We start from the raw sequence: 23,148 nt of genomic DNA, 5'->3' as shown, positions 1-23,148 counted from the left end.
AGGTTCACCTGGAGGCCTAAACTCTTGAACAGAAGCAGAAGCATTGTGCTTGCCTCCCATTGTTTCCTGGTAAGATTATCCCTGCAGAAGCCAGTTTTCTAAGGAAGGGTAAACTTGCCCCTTGCTGACAAAGTCAGCAGGTACCACTAACAGTACACTGATAAATACTCTTGGTGCCATTGAGAACCCAAAGGGAAGAGTTGTATATTGGCAGTGCAGTTGACCAGCCACAAATCTCAGGAATCTCCTGTGTGCCAGATGAATGTCTATATGAAAGCAGGCCACTTTGAGATCGAGGATTGTGAATCAATTGTCTGAATCTAGTAATGAGGTATCAGACTACAGGATTACCATTCAAAACTTTAGGCAGCAGATGAACTTGCTCAGTTCTCTGAAGTCCAGAATGGATATCTATCCCCTGTCTTCTTGAGGATGAAGAAGTACCTTGAGCAGAACTCATTTCCCCTTGAGGTAGAGGTACCAGATCTACTGCCCCCAGTTTGAGGAGTCACTCTACCTCCTGCAGGAGGTTGCTCTCATGAGAGGGCTCCCCAAAGAAGATGGGGAAGGGGGTTAGGGAGGAAGAGAACTGGATGGTGTACCCCAAAGAAACAACCTCTAGTACCCATCTGTCGGTTATGATTTCTGCCCAGGCAGGCAGATAATGAGAAAGTTGGCCTTCACAGGCAAGGGAAAGACCAGAGGAATTGGGCAGATCTGGAGAGACAGTTGGTGCACCGTTCTTAAAGGTCCTGTCAAAAACACCAGTCCCAAGAGTGGTGGTGTTTGGGAGGTGGAAGACAGTTTACCATGGGCACCCTTTCCATGTGTCCTCTTGCATGGTGGTTCATACTGTTGCTGGTGATAAAATGGTGTTGGGCTGGCCATCTGAGCTGTGGCTTATGGGAATAATATGCAACCTTGCCTTACATCAATAACAATCTGAAACCTTTCCATGTCACCACTCTCTGTCCTGATGCAGCATGCAGACTCGTCATACAAAGCTTTTAGCAACTTAACAATCTCTGCTGAAATTCCATAGCTTCTCAAGATCTTCCAGAGGGCTTCTAGGTGGACATTATTGAACACTTTCATAAAATCAAAGAACTTAAAAAGCATCTTCTGCTGGGATTCTACGCCTTTCTCAATAAGTCTTCTCAAGGTGAAAATCTGGTCTGAATACAACCTAATGAATCAAAATCCTGGGTACTTTATCAACATCAGTTTTCAGCCTATTCAAAATAATACTACAAAACACTTTTCCAGGTACAGATATGAGTATCATCACTTTCCAGTTTTCAAAAATAAACTAGTCCTCTTTTTTAGGAAATTTGTAGATCACACCTCTTCTCCAATCTTTAGGAGGGATATTCTTTCCCCAAAGCATTCTGTAAGCCTGCATATGTATCACTTCCTTTCCAGTTTCCAGTTTTCAGCATGTATCTTATCATAACCACTCTTCAGGTGGTTTATGGCCTCAGTTACTTTCTCAAAGACAAATTAGTGATATAGTTATGTCTACTATTTCTTCCCATCTCAGTGTGTGTTAGTGGTTTTAGCTGGTTGAGCACAACCTGGAAACATTCCATCCAATTGGCTTCCGTCTTTCCTCTCTGATTAAAATTATACCATCTTGAGTTGTCATAACTCCTCAACCATTTGAGAATTATTATATCAGTTGTTCATATACTAGCAGAAGCTTTTTAGAATTCCCTCCCTTGTATGTCTTTTCAGCTTCTCTTGCTTTACTTCCATTTATTCTCTTACCTATCTCTACTGGGCAGTTTTGTTAAATTCTCTTCTTTAATTCTTTCTTCTCTTCAATGAGCTTCCATATATTTAGTTACAGCTATTCTTTCTTAGACCTTCTCATCCCCGCCGTAGTAATGGCTGCATCTACACTTGCTTCTTTGAAAAACTGCCATTGTTCTTCTATGTCCTCCATCAGTGACGTCAGATCTTCAAATTCTATCAATAAGTTGCAACGTAAAATGTGCCTTCACAGCTGGATCTAATAACTTTCTAGCATCATGCATACCCTCTGCATTGCTTGGTGTTAGCTTCTTTATTTTTATTTTGATTGTCTCAATAACAAGATGGTCACTTCCAACATCTGCACTCATTTAAACCCTGGCATTGAACAGTGATCTTCTCCAGCACCTATTAATGATCAAGCTGTTTCTGGGTGAAACTATCATTTGATCTCTATGTCAGTTTAGGTCTTTCCTTGTGTGGAAACAGCATACCCCCAATGCAGCATTCAACAAGGCAGTTATACTGGATGGTAATCCCATGGGTCTTCCAAAGCCTAATACTGCCACTAAAGGATCTCATAGCCCCTCAGTACTGGGCCCCAGCGGGAAGGGTACAAATGAGTATAGGGATAATATTCCTTCATATAGGAGTAGTTAGAAATGCTGGAAACTCCCAATGTGCTTGTCCAGGATCCACCCACTCAAGCAGTGCCTCAGGGTATAGTCCAGAACCGAGTGTCCATCGTAATCCTCTTCTGACTCTGAGGAGTAGATCACAGAGAGGGAGTCCTTAATACCAAAGGAAGAGGTGGTGACCTGCCTCTACTTGTTGACGGTAACAGAGACAGTCTGGCTTGACCTCTACTTGTGGATGAGGATGGGTATCATAATGAAATAGTATCGACTGAAGTTCTGGGGCTGAGCTTTGCAGTCTGGAGTGGAGAGATGACTCCAGTTCTGGGAGTAGTAGAAGGTCTTTCAGAGTGGAGTACTGAGCCATAGTTGATGGAGTCATTTTCATAACTCGGGTTGTTGAAGTAGAGGGTGCCAGATCTAGCAGTACCAACTAGGATTTTGGTGTCAAAGAAGCAGTCCCATTACCAGAGTGTGCTGCAGTTTTCCCTTTTGAAATCTTGATTTGGTGCTTCTTAATGCCAGATGGTCCCATTCCAGAGCACAAGATTCCTGATGACTTGGTTTGGGACTTTCCTTCATACCTGGAAGGCTGCCATTCTTTCTTCCTCATACAGTCATTTACAGACTTGAAGTGGGATTGAGAACATTTCCTTACAACCAATTAGGGCCTGATTCTACAAGTCTTCCACATCCAAACCTCCCACTGACTTCAAATAAATTTTTGCACATGAAGCAGCTGCAGGACTGGGACTTAATGTCTCTACTCAAAATTACTTATCCATCTCTTTATTTTCATGCAATTTTTCTGCTAGAGAAGAGAGAGCAAGACAAGTGTATTCACTACACACCTCCACTGAAACAGAATTTCTGAAATATCTATCCATACGCAGCTGTTTGGCATACACCATGCTTGAGAGATTTCAGCATAGGCAAGCATCTTTCCTTTCTTTTGAGTACAGAAGGCAGGTAAGTGAGGCTAACAAGGACTATTTTCTAGTTCACCAATTAATTCAAAGCAAAGTTCAATAGCATATAGCTCAAAGGAACAGATCAGGATATTTTTCTAGCCTATTGTAAGAGAATGTCAACAAAATTCTGCACTTACTTATGGTTCTAAGGGAGTGTATGCCTCCAAATTTTCCTCTCTTGGTACCATTGTGATAATTGATAATTTTTTTAAATGCCAAGCTAAAATTTCACACACAAGGTGCAAAATGACTGGGGTACTGATTATTAAAAATGTAGGTACCACTGCCATAAGCATCTTAAAATATTATACATGAGACATATGGGAAACAAAATGATACACAGTACAAAATAAATTAAAATGGATGATTTTAAATAAAGCACTAAACAGAGTTATTCTAAAACACTGGATTATTAAAAGGAAATAAACAATTTACCCAGGATTTATCCTGTACTATGTCATTGGCTTGGTAGACTCTAAAAATACATGTGGCAATACAGGTTTGATTCATGACCACCATAAGAGGCATAGTTTGTACAAGTAAAAAATAACAGTGGAAGAAAAATGCCTACCAGTGTTGAAAAGAAGCATGTTTCTGTAAAGTTCAGGGGCCATATTCAACCATGGAGTCACGGCAGGGATTAATTTGATCCTAGAATCCTAGCTAGAATTGATTCCACTTGAATGCAAAAATCCCATCAGCTAAAAGGTGTTTCTTGAAAAAGCCTGCAGTAGTGTCAGATAATTACAGCCCTTAGGGGCTATTCCTGCAGTCCTTTCACACATATCACTCCCATTGACACTACTGAAGGACTACAAGATAAAAATCATATTGTCCTTAAAATAATTAGAATTTTGACTGGATTCCTGTATCCACTTGCAATGAACTCTGGCTACCCAGACACAGAAAACGTGTTCAAGCACAGTTCATTCTTGCAAAAAGATTAACCCCCAAGGTGCTGCCAGGATAAGTGTCGGCTTGGATCTGCTGTGCATGTGTCTAAAGTGGAAGTTAGGCCTGTCCAGTGTCTAGTCTGATTTGTGCACTCAAGGCTTTTCAGAAAAATATTTTCCTTCATGAATCAACATTTTTTACTTTATCACAACAGCTCTTCTCCCTTCTCCTTTTTCTCTGTCCCTTTACGATGTGACTAGATACCATCTATATCTCTGTGTTAGCATAAACGTATACATGAATTCCATACCTGAGGTCCTCAATTGACATGAAAATCTCTGTGTAAACTTAGTGACAGTCTTAAGAAGCTAATCATACAGGTGTACATTGCAGGTTTAATAGAAAAAGCACATCCAACTGTTGTGTAAAATTGTTAGGGACACTGGTAAAAAAAAAAATCACATAATTGCAGACAAGAATTACAATTTTTAAACTGCTAAAAATCAGTCAGCTGAGGCCAAACTGTAGCATTTAGCCACTGGCTTGAGCAAGAGCACTGCAGAGTTTAGGGAGACATTGTACTACCAGCTGTCTCTGATCTGCTTGATACAAGGCAGACTGTAGGTTGCACCATCTTTTAGAAGTGCATCCAGCCTCATCTGAGATGATGTGGAAGGAGGGCAGGGCCATATACCCCTTTTGTGTCAAGAGGAACCACAAGAGGAACAGTCTCTAAGTTCCTCCAGAGAGAGACTCTAAAAGTGTTTAGCTCTAATGCAGGCCAGACAAGGTGGGAAAAGGCTTCTGTCATCTCCATGCCTCATACTCCCTGCTTCCTTGGAAGAACCAGGCACAATCTGACCTTGAATTCATATGCATATTGTTACTGATCAAGTGTTTCAGAAAGCTAGATTCCAAGGTGTATTTAAATGTGTGTACTAGAAAACATTCAGATAACACTATGGTGGTTTTTAAAAAAAAGTGGCAAGCAGGTGGCATTTGCATAGCATGTCTCTTGACTCTAGAGACAGAAACCAAAGTTTCTAGAAATTGACATATTACTATTTCTATTACCATAGTGCTTAGGAGTCCTAGTCATGGACAGGACTACACTCTGCTAACTGCTGTACAAACAGAACAAATACAGTCCATCTTACTGCCTTGCAGTTGGATTATGCCATAAGAATTTGGTTCACTAATAGGGTTAGTTTTTTAAAGCTTCTGCATGAGGTTTCACTAGCTAAGTGGAGTGAATATGCATCTCTCTGCCCGCTGTAATTTAATTGTAATAGCTAAAACAGTACAACATGTCCCTTTCTCCCAGCAAATAAGACTGAAGAGTGGAGTATCTGGTACATCTGATGAAGTGGGTATTCACCCATGAAAGCTCATGCTCCAAAACGTCCGTTAGTCTATAAGGTGCCACAGGATTCTTTGCTGCTGGTACATCTGAGTACAAACATGAATAAAACCTTACCGGTGGTCCAGGAGGTCCGAGTGGTCCTTTGCTAAATTCAGAACAGGAGCAAGAATGAGGAAGAGATGGGCAACTTTCCTCATCTCTCTGAGGAGAAAGCAAAATAGTAAGTCTGTATTCAATATATAAATTCAATAGCTGAGAATTTATAGATCAACACAACAAATATTGAAGGGAAAATTCAAAAGCTCCTAAATAATTTAGGAGCATAAGACCCATTAACTTTCAATGTGACTCTTGTTCCAAAGACAATTAGGTCCGAAAATCCTACCTATCGATTTCATGAGGAAAATTGCAAAAATATTTGGTTTTTGGATGTAAGAAAAAAAGAAGTACAATGGTAGTATAAAAAAAGGATTCTTACCAAGGCAGGAAGTTCACAGCATTTGTCTCTATTGGCCCAGGAGGTGGTACAAACAATGTCAAACATCTGTAACTGGAACTGTTTGAAAAAAGGAATAAAGTGCAACGTGTCCATTAGAAGTTCAGTGAAAAGGAGAGCCATTGCAAAGGGGGGGCCATTGATCAGGGCAGGAGACTGATGACAGAGACACATGAATAGATTTAAAGCAGCAGGTCACAAATATGTCAACTTTAATATAAAGATGGGGGGAAGGGAATGGGGTTGACCATCCTGTCCAAAATACCAGGCTTTAAGGGTTGATTGGGACCATGCCCACCCCTTCTACTGAATTTCCAATTTAGCCCCTTGCTGCATCCCACCACCCTCCCGCCTCAAGGGGGAATGAGACTACAATCAAGGGGGAGCTCTGTCTGTGAAAAATAAACACTTCCTCTTACCTCACAGGTCCTGTGCTCAGATTTTCTCTGGAACCCGTTCCCCTGAAGCCTTTTACTTGCACTGGACACCCACCAGAAGTTGTGACAATCTTTAGTGACATTTATTACCACTTCCAGTTTTATTTTATTTTTTAAATTAACTCTTTTCAATGCTTATTATCCCCAGCTACCAGGGCTCGGGATACCAGGAGGAAAGCAAAAACAACAAAACACAACACCAGACATCTTGCCAAATGCATTCAGAGGGAAAAATTCCTTCCTGACCCACTAAAATGATTGTGTTAGACCATGGATCAGCAACCTTTGGCATGCGGCGTGTCAGGGAAATCCGCTGGCAGGCCAAGATGGTTTGTTTACCTTCAGCGTCCGCAGGTTCAGCCGATCGCAGCTCCCACTGGCCGTGGTTCACCGTTCCAGGCCAATGGGGGCTGCGGGAAGTGGCACAGGCTGAGGGATGTGCTGGCTGTCGCTTCCTACAGCCCGCTTTGGCCTGGAACAGGGGACTGCAGCCAGTGGGAGCTGTGATCGGCCAAACATGCGGACGCTGCAGGTAAACAAACCGTCCCAGCCCGCTAGCAGATTTCTCTGACGGGCCCTGTGCCAAAGGTTGCTGATCCCTTGGTTAGACCTACAGCAAGCTTAGAAACCCAGCTCTGATGGCTACCCTATCTATACGGCAAAAGGGGTGGGGCTGTTTTCAGAATCAAGAATGGCTGATGTGTGTCTAGGAGCACTTAACACATGAGAGAGTGGGTTTGGTGGAGCCATTTGGCTTCTATACCTCCCCAAATTGGCTAATGGGGACTAAAGGAGGTGGAACTCTGCTCCACTCTCCCCAGCTCAAGCCCCACTCTACAGGGTTCTGGGTGGGGAGACAGGGGAAAAAAAGAAAGGGAACCTGGTAACAGAGAGTACCCTGCCCTCCAATCAGAACCCCAAAGAGTGGCCCAATCAAACACCTCACCCCTCTGGCTAAGTCGAGAAGAGTCAATCTTAAATAGGCTTGCACACCAGGATATAATGCAGGAGTTTGCCAGGGTGGCTCTTCTCAATACAATACATTTTAAGTTGGTACAGAAAATGCTGATTTATTATAGAAGTCATTGACTGTATAGCATGACAAAGATACCGAAAAAATATATAACAGAAAGTAAATGAACTGAGAAACAAGCCAAAAAAAAGAATGGAGTTCAGAAACTTCACACTGTGTCACCAAAAAGGAATCAGCATATAGACTGACAAATAATATTTGGCATAAAAATTGCGATCCTTGTCCAGATACAATGGTGTAAAATTGACTGTTCCTTTCACTACTCACTAAGGGCCCGTTCTGTGAGCATTTGCCCATATGGGTGTCTTTGTTCACCTGATTGGTCCTACTGATCTCACTTGGCTGGTAGCTCATGTGCATTTCTCTTAGCAGACATTCACATTAATAGCCCCATGGACTTTAACAAAAGGACTCACTTCAGTAAAGAAAAGTGTGTCTGTAAGCATTTGATAGACCAGGACCTAAGTTTTAAAATTGAAATACATTTATATGTAACAGAAATCTCCATGCTACTGCTAACATATCAATTTCAATCAGACACGTTATTTAAAGGTTCCACTGACATTGTTTCAATGCCAGTATGGATTGGGTCAAACTATGATTTCTTTGTGAATGGAAAGATTTACTTAAAACTAAATCATACCTAAGGGTACTAAAATTAACTCTGTGTGTGTGAGAGAGATATTGTAATATTAGATTCATACACACACACACACACACGTGCGCGCCACTTCTTATATATCACATATTATATACTCTCCACTACATATGCATACACTTACTTTCATTTTCTCCAGATTAAACAATCCATAGATCCATAGTGATAAAATATTTTCTTGTAAAATAAGGAATAAATAGAAACAGTGATCTGAATTGCTTTATTGTGTTCATTTAAATACTGAATGAGTCAATATTCTGATTTTAAAATGTTATGTATGTGGGTTGATTCTTCTGATTCAAGCTAAATTACTTAACAAAGCTTTCTTTGCTGTTAAACATTTATTCATAGCTCTCTTCATTCATAGCATTGTAGCTTCCTGAAGCTCCGATCCTGCAAGCAGAGCCATGCAGACAAAAGAGTCTGCCTGAGCTGAACTCAGTGAAGGATTGCAGCCTAAGGTTCTTTTAGATCACATAACCCTATTGAAATTATCTTTTTACAATCCATATACATTGACATACAGAGTAAATACAGAAAATACATAGCATATAGCAGTCGCGGGGTGTTGGTGAACAAACAATAGGCTAGGGCTGAAATGAACAGTTCAGTTAATGCAGTCCCACTGGAGGGCTCAGTTATATGACAGCTTACAGAGCTCCAGGATACTGTACTGAGAGCTGGTCACAGAAACATCAATGAAACCATATTATGTAGAAATATAATTTTATTTAACGAAAAAGCAGGAGGGAAAGTTCTGACAAGATGTTTTGACATTTTCAGAATGAAAGTTTTGATTTTGTTTTGAATTTTTCAAATTTTATAAAAACAACAAGGAGTCCGGTGGCACCTTAAAGGCTAACAGATTTATTTGGGCATTAGCTTTTGTAGGTTAAAAAACAACAACTCACTTCATCTGAAAAAGTGAGGGGTTTTTTACCCACAAAAGCTTATGTCCAAATAAATCTGTTAGCCTTTAAGGTGCCACTGGACTCTTTGTTGTTTTTGTGGATACAGACTAACATGGCTACCCCTGGATACTTAAATTTTATATTAGATTGTGAATTATACAATATATTTTTAAAGATGAAATCGGAACAAAACATTTAGATTTTGCTGATACAAAAATGTTTTGATCAACCTGAAACTAAAATGGTTTGGAATTTCCTTTGTAGAGAATTTCAGAACTTTCAGTTTTTGTTCCAATTTAGAATTAAACCAAATTTTGAAATCCTGAAATCCTTTGCAAAACTAACTTACCCACAACTGTAACCAGACATTCTTATTGTTCGTGTGTAACACCAACAGACCCTGGTCATCAAACGGGACCAAACGGGAGACCTTTGGAGCTTGGTGCATGAGTCTCTACCGCATGAGCTAAAAGCCAGCTCGCTGTTAGCTAAGGCTAGGGTGACCCAGTGTCCCGATAAAATCAGGACTGTCCTGATATTTAACCCTTTGTCCAAATCAATGTACGATTGGGACACCATTTGTCCCAATATTCAGGTAAGGAGATGAGCGGGAGGGAGGCGCCAACTCTGTGGGTGCTCCAGGGTTGGAGCACCCACAAGGAAAAATTGCAGCCAAGCTCCCCCCTCCCCCAGTGCTTCCCACTGCCTAACAGCTGTTTGGCAGTGCTTAGCACTTTCCAGGAGGGAGGAAGGAGGAGTGGGGACATGGCGCACTCAGGAGAGGAGGTGGAAAAGAGGCATGGCAGGGACGGGGCTTTGGGGGAAGGAGGTGGAATGGGGTGGAACGAGGGCGGATGCTTGGTTGGGAAGAGGCAGGGAGTGGGCGGGCACCCACCTGGCAGAGGGGAAGTCCGCACAGTAGGGGTGGTGGCGGGTGGGAGTGTGAAGATGCAAGCGGCGGGTGGGCGGGGAAGGTGAAGAGGTGAGCAAGTGAGATGCCGGCAGGCGGGCAGGGAGAGGGGTGAGGAGGCAAGCAGTGGGTGGGTGACTGAGGAGGGATGCAGCAAGCCAGCATGAGGCTGGGGATGAGGAAGGGCATGTGGGGGGGGGAGCGAATGGGGAGGGAGGCGGGACTTGAGGCAGAGTGAGGCTGGAGCCTGGGAGGAGCGGGGGTGGACTGTGGGCAGGCCTGATGGCACCCCAATGTGTCCCAAAATTATAATGTTGTGATCTGGTCACCCTAGCTAAGGCTGTAGAGCAGACTCATTAATCTCTTTCTCTCTCTCTAAATGGTCTCAGTGCCACTAGATGGGACAGTACACCACCCCCAGGAGGTGTGTGGGTTACACATGCAAAAGGTTTTACTACAGTAGTTACTGTACTGTTACTGTATCTGTAACATACAGTAAATTAATCTTGGCTCTACTTCAGTAATGCTAACATTTGACTCTGTTGCTTATTTTAATGGTCAGAGCTCCAGAGTGTTTAATAATTTGCTGTTTTTTAGGATTTGGCTCAAAATCTTCCAGGGTCAGGTTAGCCTTCCTGATGCTGGATTCTCTTGAATTAATGCCACCATTTCCCTCTTATTGGCACAGGAAAACAAAAGTATTATTAATTCATTATGGGTAGAAATTTCAAAAGTGCTGACATGACTTAGGTGCATAAGTTCCATTGGCTATCACGTAAGGAGAGGCTTCAACATTACTAGGCACTTACCTAGCATGCATTGCCATAGAAACATTTGAGAGTTTCTCCTCACAATACTCTTATTATGTGGGCAGGGCTGGCGCTTCCATTAGGCGATCCTAGGTGGTCGCTTAGGGTGCCAGGATTCGGGGGGCGGCATTTTGTGTGCTCCCCACAGGGCGCACGGGAGCTTCGGTTCCACTCACGTCACGCCGCCGAAGAAGGACCTTCTGCTGACGTGCCGCAGAAAACAGCGGCAGGCAATTGAGCAGCTCAATGACTGCCACTGTTGCCTGCGGCATTTCGGTGGAGGGTCCTTCTTCGGTGGCGCGACGGGAGCAGAACCGGAAGCTCCAGTGTGCCCCGTGGGGAGCACAGAAAATGCAGCCCCTCTAATTCTGCCTAGGGCGCCAGAAACCCTAGCGCCGCTCCTGGATGTGGGGAAGTATTATTATCCCCATTTTACACTGAGGAACTGAGGCAGAGCGAAACAAAGGACTTGTCTTCACTACCGGGGTCAGTCGATCCAAGTTACGTTATTCCAGCTATGTGAATAACATTGCTGGAGTCAACATATCTTAGGTCGACTTGCTGGGGTGTCTTCATCGTGCTGCCTCAACGGGAGACGCTCTCCTGTCGACTTACCTTAGTCTTCTCGGAGAGATGGAGTACCGGAGTTGACCAGAGAGTGTGCTGATGTTGATTTAGCAGCAGCAGCAGCATTGAGCTCCCCAGTAATGAGGACAAGCTCTAAGGCTCAGAATTTCAAAGGTATTTAGGTGCCTGACTCTCACTAATTTAAACTGAAATGGGACTGAGGTATCTAAATACCTTTGATCTAGATCGAAGTGACTTGCCCAAAGTCAGAGTTTTCTGAGTCCCCAGTCCAGTGCCTTTAACCACAAAGCCAATCTTCCTCTCTTAGTGGGACTGCTTAGATAACTGCTACTCATCATAAATAAGAGGGTCAGACCTGGACCTTTAAAGACTGGAGATTGGACATTTTCTTGCAGTTGTCTACAGAGGCATATATATACATATGAACACACACATTAGGGACAATATTAATAAGAAAAGGAATTATGTCTTGAGCTGCATGATTACAGTCTTATGTAAGTTGCCATGTTTTCCATATGAACACAGCAAAATTTTTCAGTGAGTGGGTAGCTTGTTGAATGATTTTTCTTTTATAGATTTCCAGATTCCAAGAAAAGTCACCATTTCCTTCCCTTTCCCTTTACAAAGACCTCTTTAATTCCAAATTTTTCTGAGTTTGCCTTTGTCTGTTACTACTGGAATGTGGCCACAAAGGTTGTTCTGTTTAATTGTCTTTAGAGGCAGGATATTCAGCCATCATCATCCATAAGCCTGAGACCTAAAGACTCCCTTTTTCCCCAAAGAAATCTATTTTTTGAGTAAATATATTTTTGACTGGACTGAGTTTTTAAATACAATCAGAAGTGATACATTTTAAATATGAACCTCAGTCCCATTGAAACCAAGGTCAAGGTCGGGTTCAAGGTCGAGACAGTTCAAAGAGAATGCGCTCAGTTGACTAAACAGCTGATATACTTCCATGTCACACAAACTGTCCCCTCCAACAACGAAATGCAACTATAGAAGACATGATGAAATCCTGGCACCACTGAAGCCAATAGTAAACTCATATTGATTCAACAGGGCCAAAACCTCACCCAAAGGGAATGTCCATTTTAGAAGATTTGGACAGATAAAGGTAAATCTTAGATATAAATCAATTATTTAAGAAATGGTTCTGTAGCGAGGTGCTGTTGTTCCCCACCGCCCCAGAGAGGGACGAGCCTCTTTGGACACCAAAGTAGGTGGAGCTAGTGAATCCTGCCCCCGTCCCCCACAGGTCACGGCACAGGACAGGAAGTATAAAAGCCCAACCCCAGACCTCTCTAGAAGAACAGCCGCCGGAGATGCCAGACGCCTGTGGCCTAGCTCCCAGTTGAAAGACCCCATTAATCGGCAGCCGATCCGGAGACTGGCCAGACTGGCCGATGCCAGACGCTGACCAGAGCCTGGAGGAGCTGTGAAGCCTGCCCCTTGCAAGTTACCAAGATGAGCTGCCAAGCCTACCCCTCACCAGTTATCCTGAGGAACCCCTGGGGCTTGACCCCGTAGAGGACACCATCCGGACCCAGGTACCTCTAGAGGGGGAGTTAGGAAATAGCCCAGGGGCAGCCGACCCTAGTCTGGCTGCAGCACTGCTAGTGCCTATGTCAGTGTGTTGCAGCCAGGATCTCCACTGATGCAGCAGCGGGTCTTCTGCTGCTGCTAGGGCCGCAGGCTGGGACGCAGTGGAGTGGGTGGGCCTGTGCCCCGCCCCCACAACTTGTGGGTGGCAGTCTCCCCCTCTCCCAGGCCCTTTGGAGTCAAAAGTCCGGACTTGCTGAATATAACTGTTTGCTCAGCCCCTGTCTAAGGACCTGAGCCCATGACTCACTACTGCCTTCCGACCAGGTGTCAATAACTGCTTTGTTTTGTCTCTACTGCTGCCACGGTGAGAGACTCCCACAGCTAGGCTAATTCCCCGTCACAACTGAAAGTAGTGAGGAGTGTGGTTCCCCACCATGCTGGAGAGGGACAAGCCCCGGCCAAATCCCTCTACAGTCTCCCTCCCCAGGTCATTTAAAAAAAATAATTTGCAATGGAGAAAAGAAGATTTAAAATATATGTAAACATCTGCTCAATTTAAATTGGGATGGGAACCTTCATAATGGAGTAAAGGAATGCCTGTACTCTTGCACCTGACATCAGCAGGGACCCATCCCTTCCCCCTGGACAGCAGCAAAGACAATGGGAGATTGCTCAGGGCTCTGGTAGCTGCTCAGCTCTGCGTGGGGGCAGGCACCACAAGGGAAGGGGGAAGTGAGTGGAGGGAAGGCCCTAATCTACTTCTTCTTCAGTCTCTGGAAGATCATTTATATTTTTAAATATTTGAATATTTACTATTTTTAAAAGTGTTAGGAATGCCAGGAGAGGCACCCGTGGAGACAGTCTGTGTAAAACCAAAGAATTTATGTAAAATCATTGGGAAGCAAGCCTAAGGCCAGACAATGTTAAAGGACCGCAGGGGATTATACACACAGGGAAGTTCAGAATGATCACTGATAATCATGTTTAAATGATTTAGGACCCACAAGCCAGGGCTGACTTTAGGCAGTGTGGGGCCCAATTTGAACAGTTTCAATGGGGCATCGGCAGGGATGACTTAAAAAAAAAAAAGAAAACCACATGCAAAAAAAACACATGAGGCTTGTACTCCAGCTCTGAGTCTTCAGCGGCACTTCAGCGGTGGGTCCTTCACTTCTCCAGGTCTTCAGCGGCACTGAAGGACCCGCTGCAGAAGTGCTGCCGAAGACCCGAAGCACAGCCAGGTAAGTAAATATGAAAAAGGCACCTCTAGCCAGGAAGGAATTCTCACTGGGCGCAAGGCCCGATTCGGGAGAATTGGTGGAATAAGCCTAAAGCCGGCCCTGCCACAAGCTATGCATATTGTTAACTTGTGTAATGAGGATTATTTGGGGCAACAACCATCTCTTTCTGTACAGTACTTTGCACAGGGGGACTCACTTCTAAATATGTGTGTGAGCAAAAAATCTAGTTGTGGAGCTCATTAATCAAAATGGTTTTGCCTAGATTGAGGTCTGTAACAGGTTTTCACAGAATTTCTATAATGTAACTCTGTCATAACTGAGCTCATCCTGTTTCTGCTAAAAACAAATTTGTGGATATTGCATGCTCAACCTTAAGAATTCTTTTATGATTTAAACATTGCCTTTGTTTCACTTACTGGTGCAGAGTTGTCCCTTTGTCCTCGGGATCTGACCATTCTTCCTAGCACTTCTATCCCATCAGAAGTAATATTCCCTGCTGCATTAATTGTCTTCTCGCTCACTTGCTTGCAGTCAATAATAATTTTGGCTGTAGTCTTGCTGATAACAACATGCAACTAGGCAAAAAGTAAAGATATTCAAATACACATAGAGGAGACCAAGGAATTTGGATTACCAGACACAGTGAGCATTTTTAAAATGAGTTGATATTATATTAGCTAGTGGAATTAAGCCTCTTTTTCTGGCGATGGAATATCTCCTCACCCCTGTGCAAAGGGCCCATATAAGGACTATTTGCCATCTAAGTCCCACTGAGCCCTTGATTTTTGCGTACTTAGTGGTGTGCTGGCCTTTTGTGAGCCTGTCACATAGGACTGTTTTTCACCCAAAATGTTTTGCAGAGGCTTACAAAAGACAAATGGACTCTACCAAAAATAGTAAAATTTACTAAATAATTTGGACAAAATTGTCAAATAAAATCAGTGTGAAAGTTTTACATTCAAAGATCAAAATCCCCTATTGATTCACAGAACAGGAAAGCCCAGGGAGTAACAGCACAAAACTCCCCGCACTGCCCCGAGAGCTGTGCTAACTTTCACCCTGATGTCCAACACTAATGGGCCTTGAGACAGCTGGGCAATACCCAGCACACAGGATTTCTCCAGTCACAACCCATCCTGCACCTTGCACACACACACAGCCCACCTTGAGGCACCATCTGTGCCAGGAGCTTTTTTGTGGGAACTGGTGCGCAGAGCTGGCAGAGCAGTTAGGAAGACTGTGCTGTGACTATCATCTGGGAGAGAGGGGTAGTAGCCACAAAACAACTTTGTGGCCACTTTGCTCAGGCCTCGCTGGCACAAAACGATTGCAAGGCACCCATGAACTGGATCCCTTGTGCCTTTCAAACATCACTAGGCCAGGAGAATCAGCCGAGATATACAGTGCTTTTTTCCTAATGAAAGATTTGAGCCCCAGGAATAAAAGTGAATAATTAAAGGGATTTCTTTATTCTTATGTGCAGTACAACCCCATCTTAATGTGTTAGGGGTGTCTTTATTTACAGACTTTTAGGAAAATGGTAACTATTAGAACTTAGCCAGAACACCAAGGCTACTACCGCTATTCTTGTGGCAGTGCCATGAGATCTTTAATGACTATGAAAGGATCACCACTGTGCATCTCTACTACAGATATATAGATTTGGTCAAAAACGGCCAATTATTTTTTGAAGAAAATTTAAATAACTGCATTTTTTCTTCTTCAGTGAAACATTCCAGTTTGCAAATGAAAAGCCATTTATTGTCTAAATCACTTTTCAACCAATTCTAAAACACAGAATTTGACCAATTCTAAAACATAGGTAGAAACAGAAGTGAATAGATATAATGAAGATGAGACCATGGTTGATATTACCAGCAACACCAATAAAACAAATCCATTACATATATGAACCTATTATTGCCAAATTGTTCTCTTAACAGTGTTTGGTAGATTACCTGTAAGCTGTAAAATACAAGAAATCATTGACAAAAGGGAAATGTATACAAGAAAACCTCAAAATGTGAAAAAGGAAACTCCAAAACCTTTGTTCTGCATGTTTAAAATTTATCTTTCTGTTAGTATAACTAACCTTATGGAAACTTCCATAGAATATTTTCTTTATTTCAGAGCCTTCAAAAGTAACAGTTTGAAAATCTCCTTTGTAGTCATAATTAAAGAAAATCAGAGTTTTACCATCATCTGTACAATGAGACAGAGAGAAAGAAAATCTCAATATGAGAGGGAAAAACAGATGCATCATTATTTGTAAGAGCAAACAATGTTCTTAGTAACAGATGACAAAACTTTCAAGACAGTCCCTGCCCTAAAGAACTTACAGTCTACAGAGTTATCATTTGTATTTTATGTTCCCCAAACTGAAAATCATGCAGTTATTTATTCTGTTTAAGGGAAGGAAAAGCTGTGTATTAGTACTTTCTAAATCAATGTTTTATCACTACAATGTATAGTACCTCTGATACAGCATATTTGCAGCTACACTCATAATGGAGCCACTGCAGTCAGTTGGAATCCTTCATTGGAAGCAGCTACAGAATTATACCCCTGGGATAAGTCTTCTCCAATACTTGGATTTTCAATAGAACATAAAAAAGACTTAGGTGTAGAGCTGTGTTGAGGATGAGAATTTTGTTTTGAAATGTGGCTTTGTTCCAAATTGTAACATAAACTGAAAATTTTGAAATTCCCCATAAAAGAAATGTAAAAAAAAATTCTCAGGTTGATCAAAATATTTTGGTTCAACTTTAATATAATAATTTTTTTTAAAAATCATAGTATAACATAACATAATGCAAAAAATTAGAAATATTGTTTCAAAATGAAAAATCAAAATGTTTCACTCTGAAAAAGTCAAAACAGTATGTTTTGACATTGTTAGAACTTTTCTTCTTGCTTTTCTTCCACAACAAAATTCAGGTAAAACTGACCTAGTTTTGCCAAGAGTTTTGATTTTGATAGAATTGCATATTATGATGAAATAGACTTCTGTCAAAGTTTCTCCAGTCAACTCCCACTGAAATTCTGTTAGGGTCCTTTGAAAACCCCATTTCAACTGTCCCATAGATGTAACCCAGATGAAAGGTGCAAGCAGAGCTCTGTGACCAGATGATATTCAACATCCTCACTGATTTCAGCCTAGTCTATTATAGAAGATGTTTTGAATTGATTTTCAAAAACCACTAAAAGTTTACCACATTCTGCTAGCCACTACTTCAAGGCACCAGGTGTTTCTATGAAGTCATAAAAGCATTCTTGTTTTGTGTTTATAGCTAGAGTTGGGTTTATAGAGAGAGTCTATAGAATTCATAGAGTCTATAGAGTTTATAGCAAGAGTTGAGTTACTTCTTGACTACAATCTTAATCATGGATATGAGATTAGCACACACAATGAGGAAAGCTACAGTGTCTTTCATGATCATCATACATAGTTTCTAACTTTTATACATTCATGCTGTATCTGACTGTCAATTGTGGCACTCAGCAATATATTGGTTAATCCCTTAAGGTATGTCTACATTGCAATTAGACACCCACGGCTGGCCCGTGCCATGTGACTTAGGCTTGTGGGGCTAGGGCTAAGGGCCTGTTTAACTGAGGTGTAGATATTCAGGCTTAGGCTAGAGCCTGGGATGTAGGACCCTGAGAGGTGGGAGGGTCCCAGAGCTTGGGTTGCAGCCCAAGCCCAAACATAGACACTGTAATTGAACAGCCCTTAGCCGGAGCACGGTGAGCTCAAGTCAGCTGGCACAGAGCAGCCATGGGTGTCTAATTGCAGTACAGACATACTCTAAGACAGTGGTTTTCAAACTTTTTTTTCTGGTGAGCCAGTTGAAGAAAATTGTTGATGCCTGTGACCCAACGGAGCTGGGGATGAGAGGTTTGGGGTGTGGGAGGGGCTCAAGGCTGGGGCAGAGGGTTGGGGTGAGGGCTGCAGGATGGGGCCAGGAATGAGGGGTTCAGCATGTGGGAGGGGCTCTGGGCTGTGTGTGCAGGCTCTGGGGTGGGGCTGGGAATGATAGTTTTGGGGTGCAGGAGGGGGCTCTGGGTCTGGGGGTACTCAGGGCTGGGGCAGGGTGTTTGGATACAGGAGAGGCTCAGGGCTCTGGGCTGGGGGTGCAGGCTCTGGGATTTCCTACCTGTCATGGCACAGCAGACCATGCTACTCTCCAGAAGCAGCCAGCAGCAGGTCCAGCTCCTAGGCAGAGGTGCACAAGCGGCTCCATGCAGCTCCCACCAGCAGGCACTGCCCCCCCCCCGCTCCCATTGGCTGGGAACCAGCCAATGGGAGTGTGGAGCCAGTGCTCAGGGCAAGGGCAGCATGCGGAGCCCCATGGGCCCCCCGCCTAGGAGCCAGACCTGCTGCTGGTCACTTCCGGGGCACAGCACGGTGTCAGAACAGGTACGGACTAGCCTGCCATAGCTGGGCAGCACTGCTTATGGGACTTTTAACAGCCCAGTCAGTGGCTCTGACCAGAGCCGCCACGACCCAGTGCCTTACATTCTGCGACCTGGATCGTGACCCGCAGTTTGAAAACCACTGCCCTAAGAGACCTGGCTTCAATTCCCTGTTCCACTGCAGATTTCCTATGAAATCTTGGGAAAGTCACATGAGCCCAAATTTTTAAAGGTGGTTAGGCACTGCAGTGCTCACTGTTGCAATGCCTAACTGGTTTAGGAGCCTAAGTCTGATTCTTAAGTCATTTAGAGCTAAAGTGCCTAAATCCCTTTGAAAATCAGACACGCTCCTAAATCAGTTAAGCATTGCAATGCTGAGCCCAGCGATGTCTAAATAGCTTTAAAAACTTGGGCATTATTTTTTCTAAGAAAGAATGTTAGTGATATTTCCATTTTCAAATATTTGGGATGTGTGCCTATACTCTGGTGATGGCAGAAATATAAATAATTAAATAATAATAATGCCTAGCTCTTTTCATCAGTAGATCTCTAAGCACTTTACATCATTATCCCAGTTTTACAGATGGGGACCCTGAGACACCGACAAGTGAAGTGTCTTTCCCAAGGTCACCCAGAAGGCCAGTGGCAGAGCCAGAATACAATTATGGTTTTCTGAGTCCCAGTCCAGTGCTCTATACTAGGGAACATTGCCTTCAGAAATATTCTGATCTCACTGGTATAAATCAAAAAGTCATTCTATTATGTACATCCCTGATCCAATGCCAACTGAAATCAATGTGAGTTTTCAAAGTAAATGGGGAGGATTCACATTTGAGTTTCACGTGTGTAAATCCACAGTTACTCCAGATTTTCACCAGTAACTAAAATCCAAATCTGACCAACTGACTCCAGCTGAGATTAATATAGGATTCTATTAATAGAAAATCCAGTGAAGGCCCACAGCTTCAATATGTTGATAATTATTTTATTAATACGTTCATTACTTAAACCATCATCAATGTCTACTTTCAGCATTATTTTTAATCACACATCCCAGGGGGACAAAAAAACATGCCATAAGATAAAATACCTACTGTCCAAAATAACTCCAACAAGTGGCTCATATTTTTCATTTAAAATCTCCCACAGAGCAAATGGCTCCTGGGGTGTGTCAGGGAGTATACGGAAGAGAAAAGTAATGGTGTAGTCTGAAGGCAGCCCCTCAGGGTGCAAGTATCTGTAACAAAGAGAATATTCTGTGAACTGAAGCTAATTTAAAAGCATTCTTTATTACTTTGGACTTGTCTTTTGAAATCAAGAACATGCAGCCATATGAGACAGGCATCATTTCACTTAGTAGAATCTACTCCACCATGATATAAGTTAGAACAATGCTAACCTTGGGATTTTTCCAAATATTTTAATTATAAACTTGATGGTGCTTTACATTTTTGAAGTGATAATCTCTGTTCTACTGTGTTATTTTAATTAAAAACTGCAACTAAAAAAGAGTTTCATTTTAGAACCTGAGGGCCGAATCCTGAGTTCAGTGGGAATTGAAGGGGTTTATGATCAAGCCATGAATTATATTAAAAGCTACATTTTTAAAATGCATCCATTTGTGAGATTTTTGATACTCTTAAATTTAGTATGTGATGAAAACATAAATGAATTGGAAGACCCATTATAATGGGCATTTTTGAAAGGAAATGTTTTGATGTCTTATTCTGAAATGACATTTAATTTCTAAATGTAGCTAGATTAAAAAAAAAACTAAAAAGGGTAAACCTCATCCAAAAATGTTAAAAAAAAAAATCATTTGAGGTTTAATGCAAAATTATTATTCTTTGTGTTTAGTTTAATTGTAAAAAAAAAAAAACCAAAATCAGTTTTGGTTAACCCACAATGAATTTTCTTTTGGCTTTTTCTGTTTGGCCATCAAACCAAAAAAATCAGTTATTCACTCAGCTCTTTTGAAAGCCTCTCAGAATTTTTTCAGAAGAGCAGGGACGTTCATAATAGAAGAGATGTTTGTTATTTTATTTCATTTCCTAAAGCTTGGGTTTGTTATTCTACACGCTAAACTTTTATTTAAGCTCTGACAAATCTTGAGCAGGGACAAAAGAAAAATGAGAGGTCCAAGATTAATGCACTAACTGGCTCTAAATTGGAAATATGCATTATTATCTGGTTTGTAAAATATGTATAGATGCATTAAACTACATTATGTAGTGGGGAAAGGTTACTGATAAGTCTAACTTCCCACTGGTCCCAGTGCAACTTTGGAAATTGTGTGCTTTTGGATACTGTGCTTATTTTTGGAAGAAAACAGCATAAAAATTGCATTCAATAATCATTATAATCTATAAAACTCACATATGGGATGTATTAGTACATTCTCTTTGCGTATGTGTGTGCACAATTCTTAGACAAAGTCCTGCTCTTAAATCCACTCTCTGAAGCCCTTACCAGCAATATGTTTTCTATTGTGTATTCAGCACTCAAACCCCAGCCGAAGTGATGAAGATTGACATGAATACAGATTTCACGAGAGACCAGGACAAGATAAGGATGAATTCTGGCAATATGCCAGAGGTGCTGAAGGCAGATTTGCATATATGGGAGATGAAGAATATAAAACATTGGGGGCCAAGAGTCTCTCAAAGATTTCTGGCTTGGAAAGCAAATTTAAATCTGAGTTCAGAAGAGTGATTGTCTCTTATCTCTGACATTTACCAAGGACCATTTTGTCAGGAGGACATCTTTGGTCTTCAAAGTATTCAGTGTAAGAAGTTACAGCATTTGTGGAAGATGATAGAGTCAAGACAGGGTGGTAAATGAGAAATACAATGTTCAGACACTGAGTGGAAGGACAGAATAAAAGTGATGACCTAGGATGAAGTTAACAATATGGTATCCCAGAGAGAAAAATATATGGAGAACTAGATAGGGTCAAAACCAGAATCTTACAGCATTCAAAATCGGACAAGGAGAGGTAGAACTGAAATCAATAGGGAGTGCAGTGGAGATATCAGGTTTTTGCATGCAGTGCTCAGAGAATGGAGAGAGATCCATAATATTCAAAGTCACAGTGAGATCAGAGGAAATGAGGGGGGTGGGGAAGGTATCTCTGAGCCACACCTGTAAGGTATCCTTAACAACACAGAGAAAGACAATCTCAGTACCGTGCAAAGAGTTGAAAACACAGTGAAGAGTCAGGAAGGCTGTGCTGCTGAGGTAGCCAGAGAGGTATGGGAAGGGCATGTTGGTCTCCATATTCTTCTGCCATGGAAATGCTAAGTCTAAAATGAGTGGGTCTTACACTGGGCATTAGCACCATTTATATATCAATACTTACTTGGTAGGCTGGGAAACCAAGGCATCTTTATGCAGTCTGTAACATGGATAAGTATTAAAAGTACCAGGCTCCATAGATACTCCTTCCACTGTTGAAAACTCCTTTTCAACCAAACCAAACATTTCCATCATTTTAAATCCTGGAAAGCAAAAAAATAAAATAAAATAAAATAAAAAATATTACGTTAAGGGACAAACTGAGCTACATAAAGGATCTTCATATCACCATGTGGTTAACAGCTGTTATTATAAAGGAAAGTAAATAATTTATTACCTACAGGTGAGCATCTCAGTAAATGAAAATGATTTGATAAATGCAGAATCTATTATCACAATACTGTACCTGCTAAACTGTTGCCATCCTTATAAACCAATGGGCAGGCTGGAAAAAATTAAAAATATATTTAAACTCAGAAGAGCAGTACATACTTCAAAATATATGTTTTATTTCTTCCTATAAAGAGAAAATTAAACTAATCTCTCCCAGAGAAGGTCTGTTGGCGAATCAGTAATCAGTGAGGTCTACATATCTAGTTCTGGGCATCTGTGAGGCAAACCCACAGCTAGACCAGGGCTGCTGACTCAGCTAGGACTCATCCTACTCCAGCAGAGCCTGCAATGACTCAACTCTCAGGCATACTGCAGCAGCATATCCCTGGGCAGGGCCCAAGACAGATGACCCCAGGGCACAGATGTTTCACTTTTACTGTCAGAACCACAAGTAAGTTTGTGCAAGAGCACCACTTGGCTAGGGACTCTCATGGTGTTACTGACTCTCTAGGTTTCCAGACTGCCCTCAGTCCTGGCCCTGTTCCTTGTCCAAGCCTTGTTCCAGCCTCATCTGTGCCCTAATTTGAATGTGCTCCTGCCCTGCTTCTGACCTGCTCCAGCCCTGCACCTGCCTCTTAACCCCAGACCTTTGGACTGACTCCAACTCAGCTTCGACCTTTGGTCTGCGTCCAAACTCAGATTACAATCCCGATGTGGCTTGTCTATGGAATCTTTCCCCGACTCTGACCCATAGCCTGGCCCCAGACCCTGGTTTCAGCATTGCCCTCTTTCTGGTCCTGACTCTGTGTTTGGAGTCAACCACTGCTCCAACCACTAGGCATGACAGCCTAGAGCCCAGAGC

General features: G+C 42.2%; 1 protein-coding gene across 2 annotated transcripts in view; it reads right to left on the bottom strand.

The window, feature by feature from the left end:
• The window catches only part of COL14A1 (collagen type XIV alpha 1 chain), a 173,301-nt gene that overhangs the window by 49,090 nt on the left and 101,063 nt on the right, over positions 1-23,148 (bottom strand). For both annotated transcript variants that reach the window (XM_030553756.1, XM_030553757.1), the window contains exons 30-36: positions 22,360-22,398; positions 22,018-22,156; positions 19,754-19,896; positions 16,336-16,445; positions 14,660-14,818; positions 6,094-6,171; positions 5,730-5,816 (exon numbers count right to left, since the gene is read on the bottom strand). In XM_030553756.1, the coding sequence (XP_030409616.1) occupies positions 5,730-5,816; positions 6,094-6,171; positions 14,660-14,818; positions 16,336-16,445; positions 19,754-19,896; positions 22,018-22,156; positions 22,360-22,398 (755 nt within the window). The remainder of the gene's footprint in view (positions 1-5,729; positions 5,817-6,093; positions 6,172-14,659; positions 14,819-16,335; positions 16,446-19,753; positions 19,897-22,017; positions 22,157-22,359; positions 22,399-23,148) is intronic.

This window comes from Gopherus evgoodei, chromosome 2, assembly GCF_007399415.2.
Source record: "Gopherus evgoodei ecotype Sinaloan lineage chromosome 2, rGopEvg1_v1.p, whole genome shotgun sequence".
Classification (NCBI taxonomy): Eukaryota; Metazoa; Chordata; order Testudines; family Testudinidae; genus Gopherus; species Gopherus evgoodei.
Note: the sequence above shows the minus strand (reverse complement) of the source record. Positions and strands in the feature narration are given on the sequence as shown.